A 20774-nucleotide genomic window follows, 5' to 3' on the forward strand; every position below is an offset into this window, starting at 1 on the left:
ACTGTTTGAAGTGCCAGGTGCTCCATTTCCAATCCAGCTCCCTGCTAACCCACCTGGGGAGGTCGCAGATAATAGCCTAAGCACTTGGACCCCTGCCACTTGCGTGGAAAACCAAGATGGTATTCCTAGCTTCTGGTTTGGTGCACTTGCTGTGGCCATTTGAAAAGTGAACCAATGGCTGGAAGAACTTTCTCTCTCTCTTTTTCTCTCTCTCTCTCCCTCTCTCTGTGTGTATGAGTCTGCCTTATTAATAAACAGGACTTCTTTTTTATCAAGGGGTGTGTTGGGGGTCAGGGAGGTAGCTAGATGTTAGAAGGAAACTCACTTGGGAAATAAGAAATGACCTGGTATTTTACGTGATTTTTGAAAAGAGGATGTTTCACTATAACCTGGAGAGTCAATCCTCCCCCAGCTTCCCACTCATTTCTTGCCTCCTTTCTTTCTACACTACCCAGTGAGGAGGGTCTCTACCATCTGTGCATGTGAATGACTAGGGGGCATTCTGGATTGCTTGGAATAGAATTTGCTCAGAATAAGTGAGCAAAAAGGATAATATACATAATTGCATCGAACAATGCCCCCTAGTAGTTTATGTGTTCGTTTGATCTCTGCTTCATTCTGCACCCCTCATAAAAGGCAATAAGTATATTTTAATTTTTGATAGCCCAAGGTATTTTGAAATTTTGGCTAACCACATTTTCCATGTTATCTCTGTGTCTCTGTTTCAGGATGGAATGGGGAACCTGAGAATCACAGAAAAAGGCCTAAAGTTAGAAGGAGATTCAGAATTCTTACAACCTCTCTACGCCAAAGAAATCCAGTCCCGACCAGTAAGTTTGTGCTAAGAGAATAAGGAGTTACTGTTGCTCTGGGATCTATATGTAGGGAAGTGTATCAGCAAAGTTAAAGAGTGGGACTAGGGGCTGTCATAGGTAATAAGATGAATTTACATTCCAGTCTGAAGCCTTGGGTATAATCACAGCTGAGGCACGAAGCCAGCAATATGACATCTCTGAACTTCCTTCCTTTCCTGCCCAATAGCAGGTAACAACACCTGCAAACCAGCTTTAAAGATTGTGGTGCACGAGATAAGACAGCAGATATAGAAAGGTCTTAAATACTAGACAAATGCAAGATAATATTGCTCTCATTTTTAACTGTGGAGGGTCTTGAAGCCATATTGGGAAAAATGTTAATAAAACTAGCACTGTTTTTCATTGGAATTTGACTATGTAGCTGATGTTTGATTTCTTTCAGTTTCAGTAACCATACTCTGAAATGGGGTTCAAATAATTACCGTACAGTGATGTGTTCTAGCCACATTTCTGTTTTGTATGAATACTGATTGTCTAAATTAATTCACAGACTGACCAACTGGGGTGGGGACTATTGGTGCTTCCATTTTATAGATTAAGGAATCAGAGCTTAAAGTAGTACTGTGACCAAAGCCACATCCTTACCAGGTAGCAGGACAAGGATTCCATCTGCAGAAATCTAGCTCTAGAGCCATCCTGATAACAGCAGTGTCCTCCCTAAGTTGTTGCTTTCATTCCTATATTTTTATCAAGAAAGGAGTGATTCCTATGTAGCTTGCTTTAATTAACTAGACCTTTTCCAGTAACTTTTCACGTTAGGCACTTTAGGTTGAGGGCTGATGTTAATGGTTTTATTGCTGGTCTTGGGTAAGGTGATGGACTTTGTGGCTTGAAAAGGTTGCCAGTGTTTGTGCTCTGCCTAAGGTGATCTGTCTTCACCTACAAGCAAGGAGTAACATGACAGTTCCCCAAGCATCATTAGCATTGTGTGCGTTAATTAGTGTAATTAATGAAGTTCAACCACCTGCTGCGGTGGTGGTTTTATCTGAAACTGTGTTAAAGTGATCTCAACTACTGAACTGTCAGTGAGTTCACTTCTTGTTTGCCGGGTGAGAGAAAAGGATCCAGAATGTTAAACTCCTTGAAAATAAATTATTTCAGCCAGACAATGATTATTTATAAAATTTAACTGGAGCCCATATCACATTGGCTTGAGCAGGTAAAGTACCAAAAATATAGTAAATATACTCACTGTCATCGAAGAGCCTATTCCCTAAAAGGAGCCATAAGGTAAGCCTATAATGAGGAGGGTCAAGTGACAATTTCTGAACAGGACAGTCAGTTGAAAATTTGAAGACATGTTGTTGAGTCAGGCTTTTGCTGCTATGACACATGCATCCTGTATGTCTCCGAGTTTGAGTTCTGGATCTGCTTCTGATCCAGCTTCCTGCTGATATGTACCCTGGGATTCAGCAGGTGATGAATTTCTCATGTTCTTGGGTCCCTGCCACCTACGTGGAGGACCTCTATTGAATTCCAGGCTTGTGGCTTTGGCCTGGCCCAACATCAGTTTTTATGGACATTTTGGGAATGTATCAGCAGATGGGAAACATGCTCTCTTTCTCTTCATTTATTTATATTAAATATAAATTAAGAAAAAAAACAGTGTTATATATGAGTCGCTTCAGATCTGTATTTAGTTCTCCCAACCTGGCAAGTTGGTTAGTTATACTTTACATTGCCTATCCCATCTGTATTACTTATTTAACTCACTAGTTCATGTTAGCCATTTTCCTCTAATGGTGCGTTCAAAGCTTTTCTGTAAAGGGTCAGAGAGTAAATACATGAAGGCCTTACTTGTGTAGCTCTTTAAGAACATAAAACCAATTTTTGCTTAGGGCCCAAGCCAAAAGAGGCCATAGGCTGTAGTCTGCCAACCACTTTAATCTTTATTAGTGATGTTTCCACAAAAAAAGGGTACTTCAGAACATATATGGAAAAGGAAGATAAAAGTTTACTTTGATAGGAGAAGTTAAGGAATCCATCCATAGCTTTTTCATCATATACGACTTCCATGAACTTTTTGAGAAGCACATATGCTGATTAAATTGTATGTGGTACACGTAGTGGTTTTAAGGTATTGGGTAGAAGAGTTGAATAGATATTAAATAATACCTCATGACATTAGTTTCCATGGTCTAGAATTAGAGTCATGGAAAGGAACTGAGAAGTGTGTTTTGGGAGAACTGGAACAGGGTATGTTGTGTACACATCACTTAAGCAAGTATGGGAACCAGCTTCTCTGAAAATTGATGGGCTGCTCATCTGAACTCAGAAATACATTTGATTAAAGCTTAAAAAGCAGTGACAATTTCAAAACTTCAAAATTGAAGAGTCAGTGCATTAAAATCAGTGCTTTCAAATCATTGTTTTATGAAAATAAAAAGTATTAGAATTCACCATTTTCCAATGTTTTTAAACATTTCAGATAATAACACTTTATAGCTTTTTTGTTCCTGATAAAATGGATATCTCCTAACTTCAGAGAGAAGATACTGAGATATACAAACATGAAACCTGTCAGTACATCCTGGGAGCTGCATCTGAAATGTGTGACATAATTCAGCCATTCTTCTTCATCAAGTGTCAGGTTATAGTTCCAGTCTGCAGCCTTTCTCGTTTTACTGCTGCGGCAGCCTCTTGACTCTCTTCTTCCTTTCACTCAGCCTCATTACCTAAATTGTAGGCAAACTTGTATTTAAAATGTCTCCCCACCCCTTTGAAAGGGGTGCTCTGTTGACTTCCCATCTAAAATAAAATCCATAGTCCTCATCAAGCCTCTGTAATCACTTACCAGATGCTTTTCATGGAGGGCTCCTTCTGTTCCCCCTGGTATCAAGTCAGACTCACTGTTCAGAAAGTCAGTCCACTCACTCGAACACACATAAAGAGCACATTGGTTTTTCCCCCTTAGCATTGTCATTATTGGACATCATTCGTGTTTTAAAATATGTATTTGAAAGATCAAGAAATTGTCTGGATTTCCCCTATGAAAATTTCTCATTTCTGTTGTTTGCTTAAGTGTAATATGTATTCAGTGTGTTCATAATGTTTAATAAATTATGTACTAAAAATGAAAGTTTCCCTTAAATATACATCAAAGAAAAAAGCACCACTTGCAGGTTAATATGGCATTTCAGACTTTTCTGTGCTTACATATTATTCATTTTTTAAAAGATTTATTTATTTATTTTAAAGTCAGAGTGACACAGAGAGAGGGGAGGCAGAGAGAGAGAGAGAGAGAGAGAGAAAGGGAGGTCAGTCAGTCTTCCATCCGGTGGTTCACTCCCCAGTTGGCAGCAATGGCTGGAGCTGAGCCGATCCGAAGCCAGGAGCCAGGAGCTTCCTCTGGGTCTCCCATGCGGGTGCAGGGGCCCAATGTCTTGGGCCATGTTCTACTGCTTTCCCAGGCCACAGCAGAGAGCTGGACAGGAAGTGGAGCAGCCGGGTCTTGAACCGGCGCCCATATGGGATGCCGGCGCTTCAGGCCAGGGCGTTAACCCACTGTGCCACAGTGCCGGCCCCTTGCATATTTTTCAATAAACCCATACTTTCTTACTATTTCTATCTTTTTCCTCCAAATAGGATATTAATTGTAAATGTTCTGTATGTATCTGTATCTTATATCTTTTTTCTCCAGGCAATATACAGTGAACCAAATGCATATTTCTAGTGTACCATTTGAAAAGTTGGGAAACATTTGTGTATATGTGTAACCATCAGCACAATCAAGAGAACAAATGTATTCACCACCTCTGAGGATTTCTCCTGCACATTATCACTGCTTCCATCCCACGATATCCACCCTACCTCGCCTACTCTTGCACCTAGGCAGCCACTCACCTGCTTTCTGTACCATGCATTACTTTCCACTTGTTAGAACTTTATATAAGTAGAATTATCTATTATGTGACTCTAAGTAATTTGTGTCAATTTATCAAGATCATTTTTAAACCATCTATGTAATATCTAACCTAAAGAACAATAAGGTTTTTTTTTTGCCTGCAGTTGGGCTGTGTGTTGATGTGCAGGGAGAGATAGTAGAAGTTGTTCAGGGCCCAGGCCTTTTTATTAATTTATTTATTTTGACAGGCAGAGTGGACAGTGAGAGAGACAGAGAGAAAAAGGTCTTCCTTTGCCACTGTTCACCCTCCAATGGCCCCCGCGGCCGGCGTGCTGGGGCCGGCACACCACACTGATCCGATGGCAGGAGCCAGGTACTTATCCTGGTCTTCCATGGGGTGCAGGGCCCAAGCACTTGGGCCATCCTCCACTGCACTCCCTGGCCACAGCAGAGAGCTAGCCTGGAAGAGGGGCAACCTGGACAGAATGTGGCGCCCCAACCAGGACTAGAACCCTGTGTGCTGGCGCTGCAAGTTGGAGGATTAGCCTAGTGAGCCGCGGCGCCGGCCGGTTCCGACCTTTAATATTTCCCTTTTCAATGCCAGCACAGCACAGAGAAGGGAATAAAGAGTAGCATAGCAGGTAATGCAGCAAAAGTGGAATTAATTTCTCTGAGTTGTCACAGAAAGTGAAGTCAACTATATTAGTGTAAAAAAGGTGAGTGAAGTAACAAGTTAATAGATGATGGCTTAATCTGCGATGCTCCCTTTCCCTCAAACACACCTGCCAAATTAAACAGGGTAGCTTAGCAAATGAAGTGGGAGGAATGACTGTTGGAGAACAGCTGTAATTGCCAAATCATAACCTCCTGTGACGCTCACATGACTGTACGTGGCTTATGCAGCTACTTTGGCTGTCATTTTCAGCTCACTGCCTTGTTTTGGTTTATTTTTTATTTTTTGATGTTCCTAAAAGTTACTTGTAGATCACCTCTGAAAGACTCCTTTGTATTAGCTGCACTGTCGTGTCTCCACAGATCATAACTACTTCTATTTCACAAAACATTTCCTTCTGCTTTTCCCACTGGAAAAGGTGAGCATCCAGTTGAACAAGATGAGTCACTCGGTCTAAGTGGGGATAAATAATGAAGCAGCACTTGACTTCATCTTAGCTTTGTGTTTCACTGATCTGAAAGGAATTGAGATTGCTTAAGCAATCTTCACAATGTTCAATACTGTTTCTGATTTCATTATTTAAGGTTGCAACCCTGGTAAAGTCACTACAAATTGATCAGTGTGGTAGCAGTCACTTAGGAAGCAAAATTAAAGAGAAAATGTTCATCTTTATCAAAATTTTCTTCTGTGCCTTGAGTGAAAGCCCCAGTATCTTCTAGCTTCAGCCACGTGGATGCATAGCTGCTAATTGGTCAAGGGTCATGCTGTTCAGAAAATAGATTGAGAAAGAGGCAAATACTGCATTAAGTATTCTTCCATGATGTTCAAAGAGAGCCAGTGTTAGCAATACCACTTGGATGCATTAACAATAAATTTTAATGCCATAAATCTTTGTATTTGAATCATTATGTCAGTGTTATTAAATACATTGTAAGTTGGCAAATACAACTATAGACTTTTAGTAGGAACTACTGAATAATTGAGTATCAAAGATACCTTTATTCATAAAGATTTCTTACTTCTAATGAGAGGCTTCCTTCATACCTTGTTTCTCAGAATGCTGAAATTAGTTGATGCTTTTGCATAACTTAAGGTGTAGTGGCAAGAGATAAGAAAATTGGAGCTTACTGAGTACCTGCTATGTTCCAGATCAAAAGCAGGGAACATTGCTTAATGAATTAACTTAAAAACTATACTTGGCCGGCGCCGTGGCTCACTAGGCTAATCCTCTGCCTTGCGGCGCCAGCACACCGGGTTCTAGTCCCGGTCAGGGCGCCGGTTCTGTCCCGGTTGCCCCTCTTCCAGGCCAGCTCTCTGCTGTGGCCAGGGAGTGCAGTGGAGGATGGCCCAAGTGCTTGGGCCCTGCACCCCATGGGAGACCAGGAAAAGCACCTGGCTCCTGCCATCGAATCAGCGTGGTGTGCTGGCCGCAGCACTCCAGCCACGGCGGCCATTGGAGGGTGAACCAACAGCAAAGGAAGACCTTTCTCTCTGTCTCTCTCTCTCACTGTCCACTCTGCCTGTCAAAAAAAAAAAAAAAAAAAACAAAAAAAAAACAAAAAACTAGAAGGTGGAGATACGGCCATGGCCTATTGCTCTTCCCATTATTCAACAAAAGAGAGTAGTAAGGAAAATTGGACAAGGTATCAAAACATTAACTTACATTTGGATAATGAAGTAGAAAACTATTATGTAGGTCTTGAGGCTGCTTATGCCTTTTAAATTATTTTACCCTAATAAAACATTTGAAGATGTATTCACCTACCAAAATTAACATGTAAATATGAAATAATAACTAAATGAGATTCTTAGAGGTACCCTGTACATAGAGACAGAATTATATCATGGTTAAGCACATGTATTATATTGTTGGTTTTGGGTGGCATCTGGTTCTACCCTGTGCCAGATGATTACTTTTTGGGCACTTTCACTTTGTCTTAGCAGTACAAAATACAACTGCGATAATATGAATGCCCGGATCATGAGTAAATGAGATCATGCCAAGAACACATAGTTGGATGTGAAGTGGGTGTCCAAAAATGGTTACTGCAACCCCACCCCTTTCTGATGATAATGACAGTGATGATAATGATGGTGATGACAGTTCTAATTTTCACTATCATCATCATCATCATCACCACCTGTCGCTCCCCCTCTTCGTGGAGGAATGACACTAAACCCTGCGCTGTTCTTTTGTCTGTTCGGCCCTTCCCGGGTTTGCTGCTGGTCCTTCCCGGGTTGGCTGCGGACCCCTCCACCTTCGTGGAGGGGCGGCTCCCCCTGCCACTTTCCCCACTTCCGCGGGGGAGTGGCACACTGCCGGCCGGCTCTCTGGGGGGCTGCTCAGATGTTATCCGGATGTTCCTGGTGCATGTTGTCTCTCTCCTCCTTTATAGTCCTCTTCCACCAATCCCAACTCTGCTACCCACACACCGAGCACGCTGCTCTCCTCCAATCAGGAGCAGCTCCTGCAGTTTATTGGTCGAACTGGAGGCAGCTGCGTAGAAGCTGTTTCCTCCTCTCCCAGCACCATATTGTGGGAGAGCAGATGCATAGAATAAGTCTTAATTCCAGTAACTTAGTCTAGTCCGAGTTGCTCCCCACAACCACCACCACCTATCCCAATCTCATCTGATATTTGAACACCCTCTAAACCAAATTTTCTGTGAACCTCTGCTTAAATATCTGTTTAATGAGAAATTCTCTACCTTTAAGGAAACCTATTTCATATTCATTAGCTTTCAGTTGAAATTTTTTTTTTCATGGAGTTGATCTCTTCCAGTATTCACCTCAGTTTTCTCTTATTCTTCTCCTTAAAATTTGTTTCTAGGTGTGGCATCTGATGCTGTTGGCACAGCTTTTCAGAAAATAAAATTATCTTGATAGTGCTCATGTATATCAAATCCCTTAAAAATGATTACTCCCTTTGATCTCATGACACTTTTCATTATTTTATAACATAGTAAAGGCAAAATAAAATAGTTAAGGTCCAAGTATACACAAACCTATGCTATACCAAGGACTCCCTAAGTATTGGTTCGTATTAAGTCTGAATCCATATATTAAATGGTGTGTGAGGGCATCCAATTTTTCAACATTTCTGAAGGCTCAAAAACAAATGCATACTCTTTGAAACTCTGAACTAGTAGTCCTCACTGTCAATTTTTACTCTGGGATCCGTCAACTCTGTTCTATGGAAGAGTGAACTTTTTAAAATCCCATTTTGATTTTGGTATGAAATCAATTGAGTTTTTTTTCCATTAACTTTAATTAGCAACATAGGCTGGAGGTGGGAGGCATTAAGAACTTAATTAAACTAGTCTCTTCATTTAATGGTTGAGGCCCTGAAACTCTGCCAAGAGGTGGGACCTACCAAGTTGCACCCAGTTAACATCACAATGAGATCCCTGACTGCGGTATCCTTCCCTGTGACTGCACTGTTCAGATGGGATTCAGTTTTCTCATGGCACCCTGGTCCATATGCTGACCTAATGCTCACCTCATGATTTTCTTCTCACAAGGAATAACTGACTAAATCCATGTGGAGTCCCTAAGAGGATTATAAAAAGAAAAAAAAGAAAAAGCACTAAGAAAAGGAAACTGGACACAACAGTGGATAACGCAACAAACTTGATCTTAATTATGACTGAACTGATCACCAAGATCTTATTCACTACTTGACACATTTCTTGTAGGAGTTAAGTGGTACAATAAAAGTGGTTACCTTATAACGTATCAGGTGAGCTGATAAAGTTTTGTAATAGCAGTTAGACATGAATCTAACCTGCAGATACAGTATTATTATTAAAATGAAGAATTTTAATTTACTTTTGTTTCTAGTTTTATAAAAATCTGAAAATTTCAGGTTTTTTTTGCATCTACGTTTTGTCATTGTCAGGAGAAACAGAAAATCTGACAGAGCTATCCCCCAGGTCTGGAGCTAAATAGCAGCAAATGGGACATTTGTTCTCCAGCTTGCCGTTCTCCACTAGTCACAGTTGGACCATACTTAACAGCTTAGCTCATTTATAATATGGGTCCCTGAAGTCTCCTGCAGGTGAAGCCCATGGTTTTTCGAACTGTGAATTTATGGATCTCATCATACAAAAGTCAGGAAGTTGATTTCTTAATATCCATGGTAATTCCTCATGCATTGTTTTTTTTTTTAAGATTTATTTATTTATTTGAAAGTCAGAGTTATACAGAGAGAGGAGAGGCAGAGAGAGACAGACAGAGAGGTCTTCCATCCGATGGTTCACTCCCAATTGGCCGCAATGGCCGAAGCTGCACAGATCCAAAGCCAGGATCTTCTTCTGGGTCTCCCACGTGGGTGCAGGGGCCCAAGAACTTGGACCATCTTCCATTGCTTTCCTAGGCCATAGCAGAGAGTGGATTGGAAGTGGAGCAGCTAGGTCTTGAACCAGTGTCCGTATGGGATGCCGGCACTTCGGCCAGGGTGTTAACCCGCTGTGCCACAGCGCTGGCCCCATCCATTGTTCTTGCTTCATCTTCCTTTCTCTGTCTTGTGCTCCATTTCTCCTGGTAATATGGCTCCTGAGAGATTGCACAACCCCACTTTACTGAGGTACAATTGACAAACAAAAGTTGTATATATTTAAGGTATACAACTTTAATTATGTTTTGATAAACCTATATACTGTGAAATGACTACCATAAGCTAATTAGCATATCCATCTCCTCACATAATTACTTTTTTATGTAATTATGTGGTGAGAATACTTAATAAAGCTACTCTTAGCAGATTAAAGTATGCACTATATCACTAATAACTGTAGCATCCATTTTGTACATCTGAGCACTAGAACTTCTCATCCTAGAAGTAAAAATTTGTGCCCTTCACCCATATTGCTGTATTTCACCCCCCTCTTTGTTACTCCACTTTCACTCAGTGTTTCTATGCGGTCAACATTTTTAGATTCTACATAAAACTGAAATCTTGGATTTCTTGTATTTCTGTGCCTAGTTTATTTCTCTTGGCATAAAGTCTTACAGGTTCATCGCCAGTGAACAGGGATTCCTTAACTTTAAAGCCTTAATGTTCCACTGGGTATTTTCTTTATCCATTTTCTTTATCCATTTATCTGTCAATGGCACACTTAGGTTGATTCTGTAGTATTGAGAATAACACTGTAGTGAATAAGGGAATACAGATATCTCTTGGATATAGGGATTTCATTTCTACTGGATATCATATACCCAGAAGTGGGATTGAGTATTAAATGATATTTTTCTTTTTGAAAGTCTTTTGAGGAACTGCTATACAGTGATGTCAGTAAGGTATATACAGACGTAGATGCCACCTAACAGTATTTCCTTATCTCCACATCTTGCCAGCATGTCCCATGTCCAATTTGTATCTTTTGTAATTGCCATCCTAACAAGAATGAGATGGTATAGGGCTGTGATTTTGATTTGCATTTTCCTGATGATTGCTGATATTGATCTCCTTTTCATAAACTTGTTATCCATTTACATACCTTTTTGTAAAAATATTTATATTATTTGCCCTTTTTTACAAAAGATTTATTTATTTATTTGAAAGGCAGAGTTACAGAGAGGCAGAGGCAGAGGCAGAGAGAGAGAGAGAGAGAGAGAGGTCTTATCTGCTGGTTCAATCCCCAGATGGCCTGAGTGGCCAGAGCTGGACTAGGAGGTTCTTCCAGCTCTCCCATGTGGGTGCAGAGGCCCAAGCCCTTGGGCCATCTTCCACTACTTTCCCAGGCTACAGCAGAGAGCTGGATCAGAAGTGGAGCAGCTGGGAATCAAACAGTTGTGTGTATGGGACGCCAGTGCTGCAGGCAGGAGCTGTACCTGCTACGTCTTCTTTAAATGAAGGGATTTTTGTTTTTGTTTTTTGGAGTTTTCTTTCTTTCTTTTTTTAAAGATTTATTTTATTTATTTGAAAGACAGAGTTACAGAGCGAGGTAGAGACAGAGAGAGAGGTCTTTCATCCACTGGTTCACTCCCCAATTAGCTGCAATGGCCGGAGCTGCGCCATTCCAAAGCTAGGAGCCGGGAGCTTCTTCTGGGTCTCCGACGTGGGTGCAGGGGCCCAAGGGCTTGGGCCATCTTCTACTGCTTTCCCAGGCTATAGCAGAGAGTAGGATCATAAGAGGAGCAGCAGGGACTAGAACTGGTGCCCATGTGGGATGCCAGCACTTCAGGCCAGGGTTTTAACCCACTATACCACAGCTAGCTTGCTTGCTTGCTTCCTTTCTTCTTTCTCTCTCTCTCTCTCTCTCTCTCTCTCTCTATATATATATATATATATATATATATATTCTATCTTTTATCATTTTACCCCTGAGATTCTCAGAAAAGTAACCTACTTCCAACCTCTGCTTTTTTTTAAATATTTTTTTTATTTGAAAGCCAGAGTTACAAAGAGGAGGCAGAGATAAAGAGAGAGAGAGGGTCTTCCATCCTCTGGTTCATATTCTATATATATAATGTGGTTTGCAAATATTTCTCCCATTCCATGAGCTGCCTTTTCATCCTATTGATTATTTGTTTTGCTCTGTAAATACTTTTTACTTTGCTAGAGTCCTACTTGTTTATCTTTGCTTTGCTCGCCAGGGCTTTTCACATCATACACATAAAATTATTGCCAACACTGATGTTGTTTTTTTTCTCGTAGTTTTATGGATTCAGATCTGTGTAAAACTTATTCATTTATTTTGAGTTCTTTGTATATGTGGTATGGATATTCAGGTTTCCCAGCACCATTTACTGTATTTGTTGGAGAGTATCACTTCTCATCTTGAGTTCCTGGTACATGTTCCTGGTACATGTTGAAGATTGGTTGGCCATATATGTATGAATGTATCTCTGGGCTTTCTCTTCATTCCCGTTGGTATAGGTATCTGACCTTATGTTGATAGCCCATTGTTTTGACCACTATAGAGAGACTTGTAACAGAATTTGAGATCAGTAAATGTGATGCTTTAGTTGGTTGGTTTTGAAATTCTTGGGAAGCTCAATGGCAGTGGGTAAAAATCTTAGAGTCTCTGGAAGCTGATACTATAACCCACCACAGCCATTTCTCTCTCACTCTGCCACAGTCTTCTTTTGTGTGTATTCCTTGAATCACTAAACAATGTGAGCTGGAGAAGGAGGAAGACAGAGACAACAAAGTAGATATTTGAATTCTGCAGGCTGTGTGTAAGGGGAAAAAAGCTGAAAAACAGAATCAATACAGGATGGCTGGCATGCACACATGTTGTCTGACGAGGCCCCTCTGACTGTAGACAGTTCAGTTGCAGTGGGCAGAGGTGTGTCTTTCATTAGTTTAGAAGCCAGACGAAGGCTGCGGGGGCTTCTCCTCAGTAAGCAAAACAGCTCCAACTCCCAGCTGAACATACTGTGCACAAAACAGTATTTTCTATGCCACTTGCATGGAGCATGAACATCTTTCTGTCTTTAATTAAGAAGTTAACTGGACCATGAAGTATTGCCTGAGTAAATAGAAGTGATTTGTACTAAGTCAAGGGGCTTCATTAGGCATCTTTGCATTTCTTTGCTGACACATAAATTAAGGATATTATTAAAAATTATAAGGGTCATCTATAAGCCCATCTGCACTGTGAAGCCAACTCCCATTCCCCACACGTATTTGTCTGTTTACATGTTGTAATTTAGTGTGGACAATAGTGTGAACCAGCTGCTACCTTGTTTTTGTACAGACATAAACTTGGAATCAGTCGACAATACGATAGTTTGTTTATCCTGGAAAACAGAGGTAGTTTTTTTTTTTTTTAAAGCTTTTGGTTACAATAGGATTAAATTAGGAGAAATTGAATGTATGCTTTCCTTGAATGAAGTTCACACTAGAAATGTAAGTTATTAAAGGCATTGGTCAGATATCAGTTATAACCGTCAGCCAGAATTTTGGTAGAAGAAGTTGGTCTGAAATTTAAATAAGGCTAAGAATGTCCAATTGTTGATTTGAGGACTTTGGGGAAAGTAGAATATCTCAAATTCTTTCTTGTTACCTGTCATGGTATGTAAAAGTCCATCATTAGAATCTCATTTATTTAAGAACTCATGGATCTCAGAAATTTCTGTTCATGCCAAGTCCTACTACAAACACACTTCTCCCCATGCACATTCACATTTCCATGAAGGATTGGAAACAGCATTTAAGAAATATTATAATAACATAGGAGAAAAGATATAGTAGGTAAAGACCAGGAAAAAACGCAAATAAGAATAAGAAACAGAGATGAGAACAAATTAATACACTGCATGGGAAAGGCCAGCGCATCCATGTACTTGCTCTTACTAAGCCTGGGGCATGCCTATGAGTTTTCTTAAAAAAATGTCATGTATGTAGATAAACTATATATACCATTTAAAGACTGGATCAAAATGTCCTGGGTAGAGGACAGTTACAGCTGACCGTGTAGATTATAAGTTACAGCTAACCATGTAGATTATAAGTTAGGGAGTTTTGGTTTTCCTCTTACTGCCCCACTATCAACAGTGAGCCATTAATGAAATTTCTTCTTGTCATGTCTCACTTTATTTGTGAACTGAAAAAATTGCGAGTTATCAGTGTTTTCTATAATTTCATTTTAAGCTTTGGGATATTTTTCAGCCAAATTTTACTTGGAATCAAAAAATCCAAAGCAAATGGAAGCTGAGCTTCTGAAGTTGGACTGAGGATGGGTCCCTTTCCTACATACCCAGTGTCTGCCACATCCCTATGTGGGGTTCCACAGCCCATAGTTTAAAAACTACCAGACTGGCCTTTTATTTCATCTAGGTCTCTTATCAGTTTCCTCTTCCTCATGGAGACCTTCCCTGACCGCTTGTCTAGAAGTCTATTGTTAATCTAGTAACTTTATGTGTTTATCTGTGTTATTTTTAGTCATTTATGTATGGTTCCATGTATTTACATTATATCTACTTATCCTAAATATATCTGCATACCATACAATTGTATATAATTGTAGTATATGCAGTTATATATTTATATACCACTCTGTTTGCTTTTCCTGTTATTGTGCTATATAATCCCTACCCAAGCAGGGTGATTCATGCCTGGAGGCATGGTTGTAAAGCAGCTGAAAGTATGTAATTGCAAAAATTAAAAGGAAAATAAGAAAGGAAAAATAAGGAAGAAGAAGGGAGGGTAGGGTGAGAACTATTATTTTCTAAAAACTGTATATATTGGGCTGGCACTGTGGCTCACTTGGTTAATCCTCCGCCTGTGGCACCGGCATCCCATATGGATGCCAGGTTCTAATCCCAGTTGCTCCTCTTCCAGTCCAGCTCTCTGCTGTGGCCCAGGAGTGCAGTGGAGGATGGCCCAAGTGCTTGGGCCCTGCACCCGCATGGGAGACCAGGAGAAGCACCTGGCTCCTGGCTTCGGATCAGTGTAACTCTGGCTGTGGCGGCCATTTGGGGAGTGAACTAACAGAAGGAAGACCTTTCTCTCTCTCTCTCTCTCACTGTCTAACTTTGTCAAAAAAAAAAAAAAAAAGAAATACAGTAAAGAAAAAACTGTATATATTAACTATCTGAAATTGGATCCATATATATATACACATATGTATATATATGTGTATATATATATATATACATATACTCATAAAAGAAAGCAGGTTCTGGGGAACGACTTCCTGGATTCACATCCTGGCTCTGCCGTTTGCTAGCTGTGTCTCCTTGAGTAAATTACTGGACCATTTGTTTCACTTGCTTTACTCCTCTGTAAAAAGTGGACAATAACAGCATCCCTCGTGAGCTGTGAATCACTATGTGCAATTTGAGCAGTTACATGTATTTTTTTGGTAGCATTTGTTAACATTACTGCCTTTGATTACCACTCTCTCCATAGTTTTTAGACTAATTCCTGGTGCATGATCAGAAAGCCAGTCTCTGAATTAATGAACATCCTCATAGGGTCCTTCTGGATCAAAGATCCGAGAACCTCTCGGGTAGAGAGATAGTTAGCTCCTTTTATAAATCCATTTACTCCAGCAGTAGAAGGAGAAAAAGACAGACAGACAGACAGACAGACAGACATAATATTCATGAGTAGGCCAGAACCAGGGACAGGAGTCAGGAAAGCATTCCAGGTCTCCCAGATGAGTGGTGGGAACCCCATTGCTTGAGCCATCACTGTTGCTTCTCGGCGTCCATCTTGGCATGAAGCTGGAATCAGGAGCCAGAGTCAGAAATAGAACCCAAGAACTGTGGTGTGAGATGAATACGTCCCAACAACTAAACTAAACACTGTACACAGTGAATAATTACCAGTGTAATTTCATTACATAGGCAATGACATGAGCAACTGGGTGGCATAAAATCATGGGAAATGAGAATAGACCCAGTAGAGGAAAGTAAAGTGGACTGAAAGTCTTATGTTCCTAATCTGCAGTTTTGTCCTGTTGTACGCTTTGATTCATGCCATCCAGGTGAGGAGCTGTGTGTTCAAGACAGGACAGTGTAACAGAGCAGAATCAGTACTGCCAGGCCTTGAAAATGCTGAGCTTGTCATCATTTTCACTATGGAATATCAGCATCATCTAGCACCTTTGGATCCAGGAATATACTAGCTGCCTATAGTGACTACTTGGATATAAGAATTCTTGTTTATTTCACAAATAACATTTAAGAGAAAAATACATATTAACGATGATAGACTTTGGTTTATTTTCTTTCAATGATAAGAAGAGAACTACTTTGGTTAGGTGGTGCTTCAAAACCAGTAACGTCTTCTGGGATGGATAATGGAGACAGAAGCTAGCTTGGAGGAAGGTGCACATGTAAATGTCTGTTTCTGTTTTTCATTTTGTTCATTGATGTATCAAAATTGTATGCATTTATAGGGTGCAGTGTGATAGTCAGATCCATGTGTACAATGCGTACTGATGAAATCAGGATAATTAACTGTTTTCCTTGCCTATATTATTTAGCATTTCTTTTTGTCAGGAGGTTTTGAACTTCTCCAGTTCTTTATAACATATGCAATAAATCGTGAACGCTAACCATGCTACCATGTTGTAAAACATTAGAACTTATTTTTCCCACCTAGCTTTCCCCTCCCCACCACTCTTCTCTTTCTAATCATGAGTGACTACTGTTCTACTCTTCACTGTGAAACCAACTTGTTTAGCTCCCACATACGCTTTGGAACATTTAGTGTTTGTCTTTTTCTGCCTGTCTTACTTCACTTCTGTTGTTATACATTCTTGAAAGCTTTGTTAATCTTCACTCCTCAATTATTGGAAAAAAAAAGTTGTTTTAAAAACATTTTTTCATAACATTTCAATCAAATTACACCTCGCTCTTGGCAACTGTGGTTGCACCCAATGCTTTATACCTGCTATGGGTGGTTGCACTTAACAATCTTGACTTGAAAAATTAAAAGTTGTTCATTTTCAAAAACACTGATAATTTTTCAAAAGATATAATCTTAGAGACTGAAAAAGACACTTCCTTGCACTATGAAATGATAAGCAACTGCTTGCTGTTATTTTGGTTTTGTGAACTGCATCAGTAGCTAAGCATAACCTTTGGATGGAGTGTTCTATAAATCATTACCAGTGATGTTTTAAATGGCAGTTGCCTAAATTATGAGTGTGGGACTTTCCATTTCCATGAATTCTTTTTTTGTTTTAGTCAGTGATGATTATGCCTCTAGGAAAATACCAAATGGTCTCAAAGTAAAGGAGGCTCTTAAGGCTGATACACATTTTGTAGGCGCACTTGTTGCATGTTGGAGGGAGAAGGAAAAGGAGAGGTAGATTGAGTAAAATCAGCACAGTGAAAGCATGAGACAGACATACTTTCATGCCTTCTTGCTTGCTTGGTGCATTCATGTATATTTCTTCCCCTAGTGAGCCACAGCTTCCGTCTTGCAACATCAGAGTCATGAAAATAAAAAATGGGATCTCTCTATAGTAAAAGGCAAGGACAGATGGTATGATAATTGAAGTTTTCCCCCATCAAGCTGTGTAGATTTGTTTTAGTCCTCAGTGAAAATTCAGGCAGTTTTGTTTAAAAAATATGAGAGGAATGTTTATGGAAAGATGAATAATCCTTAGATGTAGTTCATTAAGTGATGAAAAATGGCGTTGGGTTTATTCTAAAATCAGTAATCCATGACTTCTCTCATAGTTCCAGTGTTTGCTCCTGATGTCACTTGTTAACAAACGCAAGTCTTTCACTGGTTTCTTGGTATTCCCAGTGGTTTTTGGATTTGCCCCTCCCTGTGAATTTCCTGAGATGTGGGATTTACCCCTGTGCCTTCTGTGGTTGCCGCAAAGGGCTTACTGAGTCACCAAGGGTTACTTTCTTCTCCATCATATCTTAGCAGAACCTGAGTTGCGGAGTGCTGTGGCTTCACTGTGTCACCTCCAAATGTCATATATTGAAGTGTAATGGCCAGTGTGATAATGAAAGAGATGGGGATTTTAAGAGGTGATGAGATCTTGAGGACTCCTCCCCTGAGAGTAGGCTTTAGACCCTTATCAAAGAGATCTCATGCAGACTCTGCCCATTCTTGCCCCTGGGTGCCTTCTGCCCTGTGAGGACATTGCTGTCTTCCTCCTTGGAGAGCACATCAGCAAAGCAAAGCACCCTCTCGGAGGTAAAGAGCTCCTGTTTCCAGACAGCTGAGCATGCTGGTGCCTTGATCTTGAACTGCCCAGCTTCTAGAACTACTAGAAAATAAATTTGTAGTGTTGACGAATTACACATTGTGTGGTATTTTTATAGCAGTACAATTGGACCAAGACAGAACTTTACAAGAACTGTAATGAAAACAGGGTTTCAGGGCTGTTCTTGTGGTGCAGTGGTTTAAGCTGCTGCCTGCCATCCCATAGAATAGCGCCGATTTGGGTTCTAGCTGCTCCACTTCAGATCCAACTCAGAGCTGGTGTACCTGGGAAAGCAGCAGCAGTGATCCAAGTATTTGGGCCCCTATTACCCTATTCATGGGAGACCGAAATGAAGTACCGTGTTCCTGGCTTTAGCCTAAGTTTCAGCCATTGCAGTCATTTGGCAAATGAAGCAGCAGATGGATAGTGTTTCTCTCTCTCTCTCTCTCTCTCTCTCTCGCTCTCGCTCTCTCTCTCTCTCTCACACACACACACACACTCTCTCTCTCTTCCTTTCCTGTAAATAAAATGTCTTAAAATCCTAGAAAACAGGAGTTGACAGAATTATGATTGATATCTTAAAAGTATGAAAAGATGACCTATCTCAGTGCAGTGGTAGGTGGTAGATGGGTATTGCCTTCTCTTAATAGGTGATACCTTATGTCAAAGTCCTTACAAATAGAGTGTTACAGGGCTCGTGGTCTAATGAGATCCAGCAACATGCAGTAGAGATGAAGCTGTGTGTTTTGATTTTAAAGTTGACACTGATAATAAGAAGTCTATTTATAAAGTTGCCATTGGAAAGAAGCCTTAAATTATTCACAAATTGTAGTATCCATGGCTTTACATGTGCATCCTCAGACAGTAAATCTAATGCCCAAGAAAATCACCATGTCTAGGCTAATTAATGGAGTAAAGCACTCTTTGTAGATATTGGGACACCCACACCATCCTGAAGATCACTAACAAATTTCTACCATGAAATGAGTAATGCTTAGAAAATTTTAAACTGTGCTTAATTGCCTACAGGTCTTTTGCTGTTCTGTTTTTCATAGAATATTTATTATTTTAAGACATACTAAAAGGTTTGTTGCTGTGGAGGCAAGATGAACTAAGAAGTGTGAGTGTGCCTTGGCAAGGACTCAGCCTGTATGAATTGCTCCTAAATGTATGCTAATTTTGAATCTAAATAATATGTTGTTAAAACTTGATGATATGATAGCTAACAGACACAGTATTAATGTAAAAGTATCTCGTTTATGCCTGACCGTGGTCCTGGGAAGGATGTACCCTTTTGATTTTCTATTTAGAAATGAACAGTTGAAGGCTTCAGAAGAACACATTTAACTTTCTAATCCTGGATGACTTTAAGGCCCTGTCTTTAGATGGAATATTCTGCTATCTAGAATCATTAGACAGTGGTTACACATTGGCCTCTCCCCACCGCTTGCCTGTCCTGCCTTCTCTGTAGCCCAAGGAAAATGGCAGAATCCTTGCCAGTTTCCTGAAGAGGAGACCATCTTATTCTTGGCTCTACTGATTACTGTTTGTCTGAACATTGCCTACACCTCCTCTGATGGCTTTTCTTCAGTGGCTTTTTTCATGTGTTCATATCTTATGAGGCTATTTTTTCTTTTGTTCAAACCACAGATCTTCTAAATTGGGCTGTTTGTCACTGCACTGTTACTTCTCTATGTTTGTGACTTAAGTTGGAACTGCACTGCAGTGCCTACTTGGAAAAAGGTCAAGAACTCATATGCATATTAAATCCCCAGTATGCCTGCAGTATTTCATGCTATGTTTTCAAACGGAACCTCGGATCATAGCTGAATTTTTGGATTTCTAAGTGGTCTTCTGATTTCTCATTCTGAGTCCACCAAAATGAAACGATTGTCAACTTAGAAAATCCATCGGTATTCCAAAGATCAAGCCATTCTTGATTCCAGTTTCAGATGTGGGAAAAAAAGATGAAAATATAGAAAATATAGACAGTAATGTCAGGTAAGGGAATAACTAAAGATTTTACTAACCATTTTTAGGAATTATAATCAATGCAGACAATATATTTAGAGATCATGTGTGTGTACATCATTCTGATTTTTATTTTTACTTTTGCCACAAAGATTACATGATGACCTTGTCTAGTTCTGCCCCACTCCATGAAGCCATCAACCCTAGGCATGCGATTTACCTAGGCAGTACACAAAAATGGAAATCATTCTGTTCCTTGTGCTCAGAATGTTGGCGTAGCTAACCTTTTTGTGTGTTCTGTTCCTCTGTTCCATTTCCCGGTGTTTGCGCCTACAATCTCAGTTCCAGTCTACCTTTTGTTTGTGGCCTTGCAATATCCTAATTGTTGACTCTGTTTTGCCTCGCCAATTTGGAGGTATGCTTCTCCCTGGACTATGATACCAGTTCTCCCTGTATGACTCTGTAGCCTTCAGCCATGTTAGACGGTCCCGGATTCTTTCCACATGGAAATGTTCTCTGTGGATCCATCCAGTCCATGGAAAGGCTTAAACAGGGTGTGTGTGTGGAGGTAGTGTTGCCTGGCAGCAAAGCACTTGTGATGTAGAATAAGAAAAAAATGCACTGAAATGGCTTTTCTTGTAATTAGCTTTGTGACTTGGGGCATATTATTTGATGTCTTAGCATTTTAGTTTCTCTGCCTATAATATGAGTAACTGTAGCATCATAGAGTTCAGAAAAGTAAATGAGAAAATGTATATAGGATGCTTACAGTAGTCTTTGCCACT

The 20774-nt window shown here is 40.1% G+C and overlaps 1 protein-coding gene across 8 annotated transcripts in view; it reads left to right on the forward strand.

Annotated features, from left to right (window-relative positions):
• Positions 1-20774, forward strand: part of SGCD (sarcoglycan delta) — a 1076594-nt gene that overhangs the window by 835538 nt on the left and 220282 nt on the right. For all 8 annotated transcript variants that reach the window (XM_051844412.3, XM_002710335.6, XM_089336164.1 and 5 more), the window contains one exon: positions 729-830. In XM_051844412.3, the coding sequence (XP_051700372.1) occupies positions 729-830 (102 nt within the window). The remainder of the gene's footprint in view (positions 1-728; positions 831-20774) is intronic.

Source organism: Oryctolagus cuniculus, chromosome 6 (genome assembly GCF_051225735.1).
Source record: "Oryctolagus cuniculus isolate XC-2025 breed Fujian yellow rabbit chromosome 6, ASM5122573v1, whole genome shotgun sequence".
Lineage (NCBI taxonomy): Eukaryota > Metazoa > Chordata > Mammalia > Lagomorpha > Leporidae > Oryctolagus > Oryctolagus cuniculus.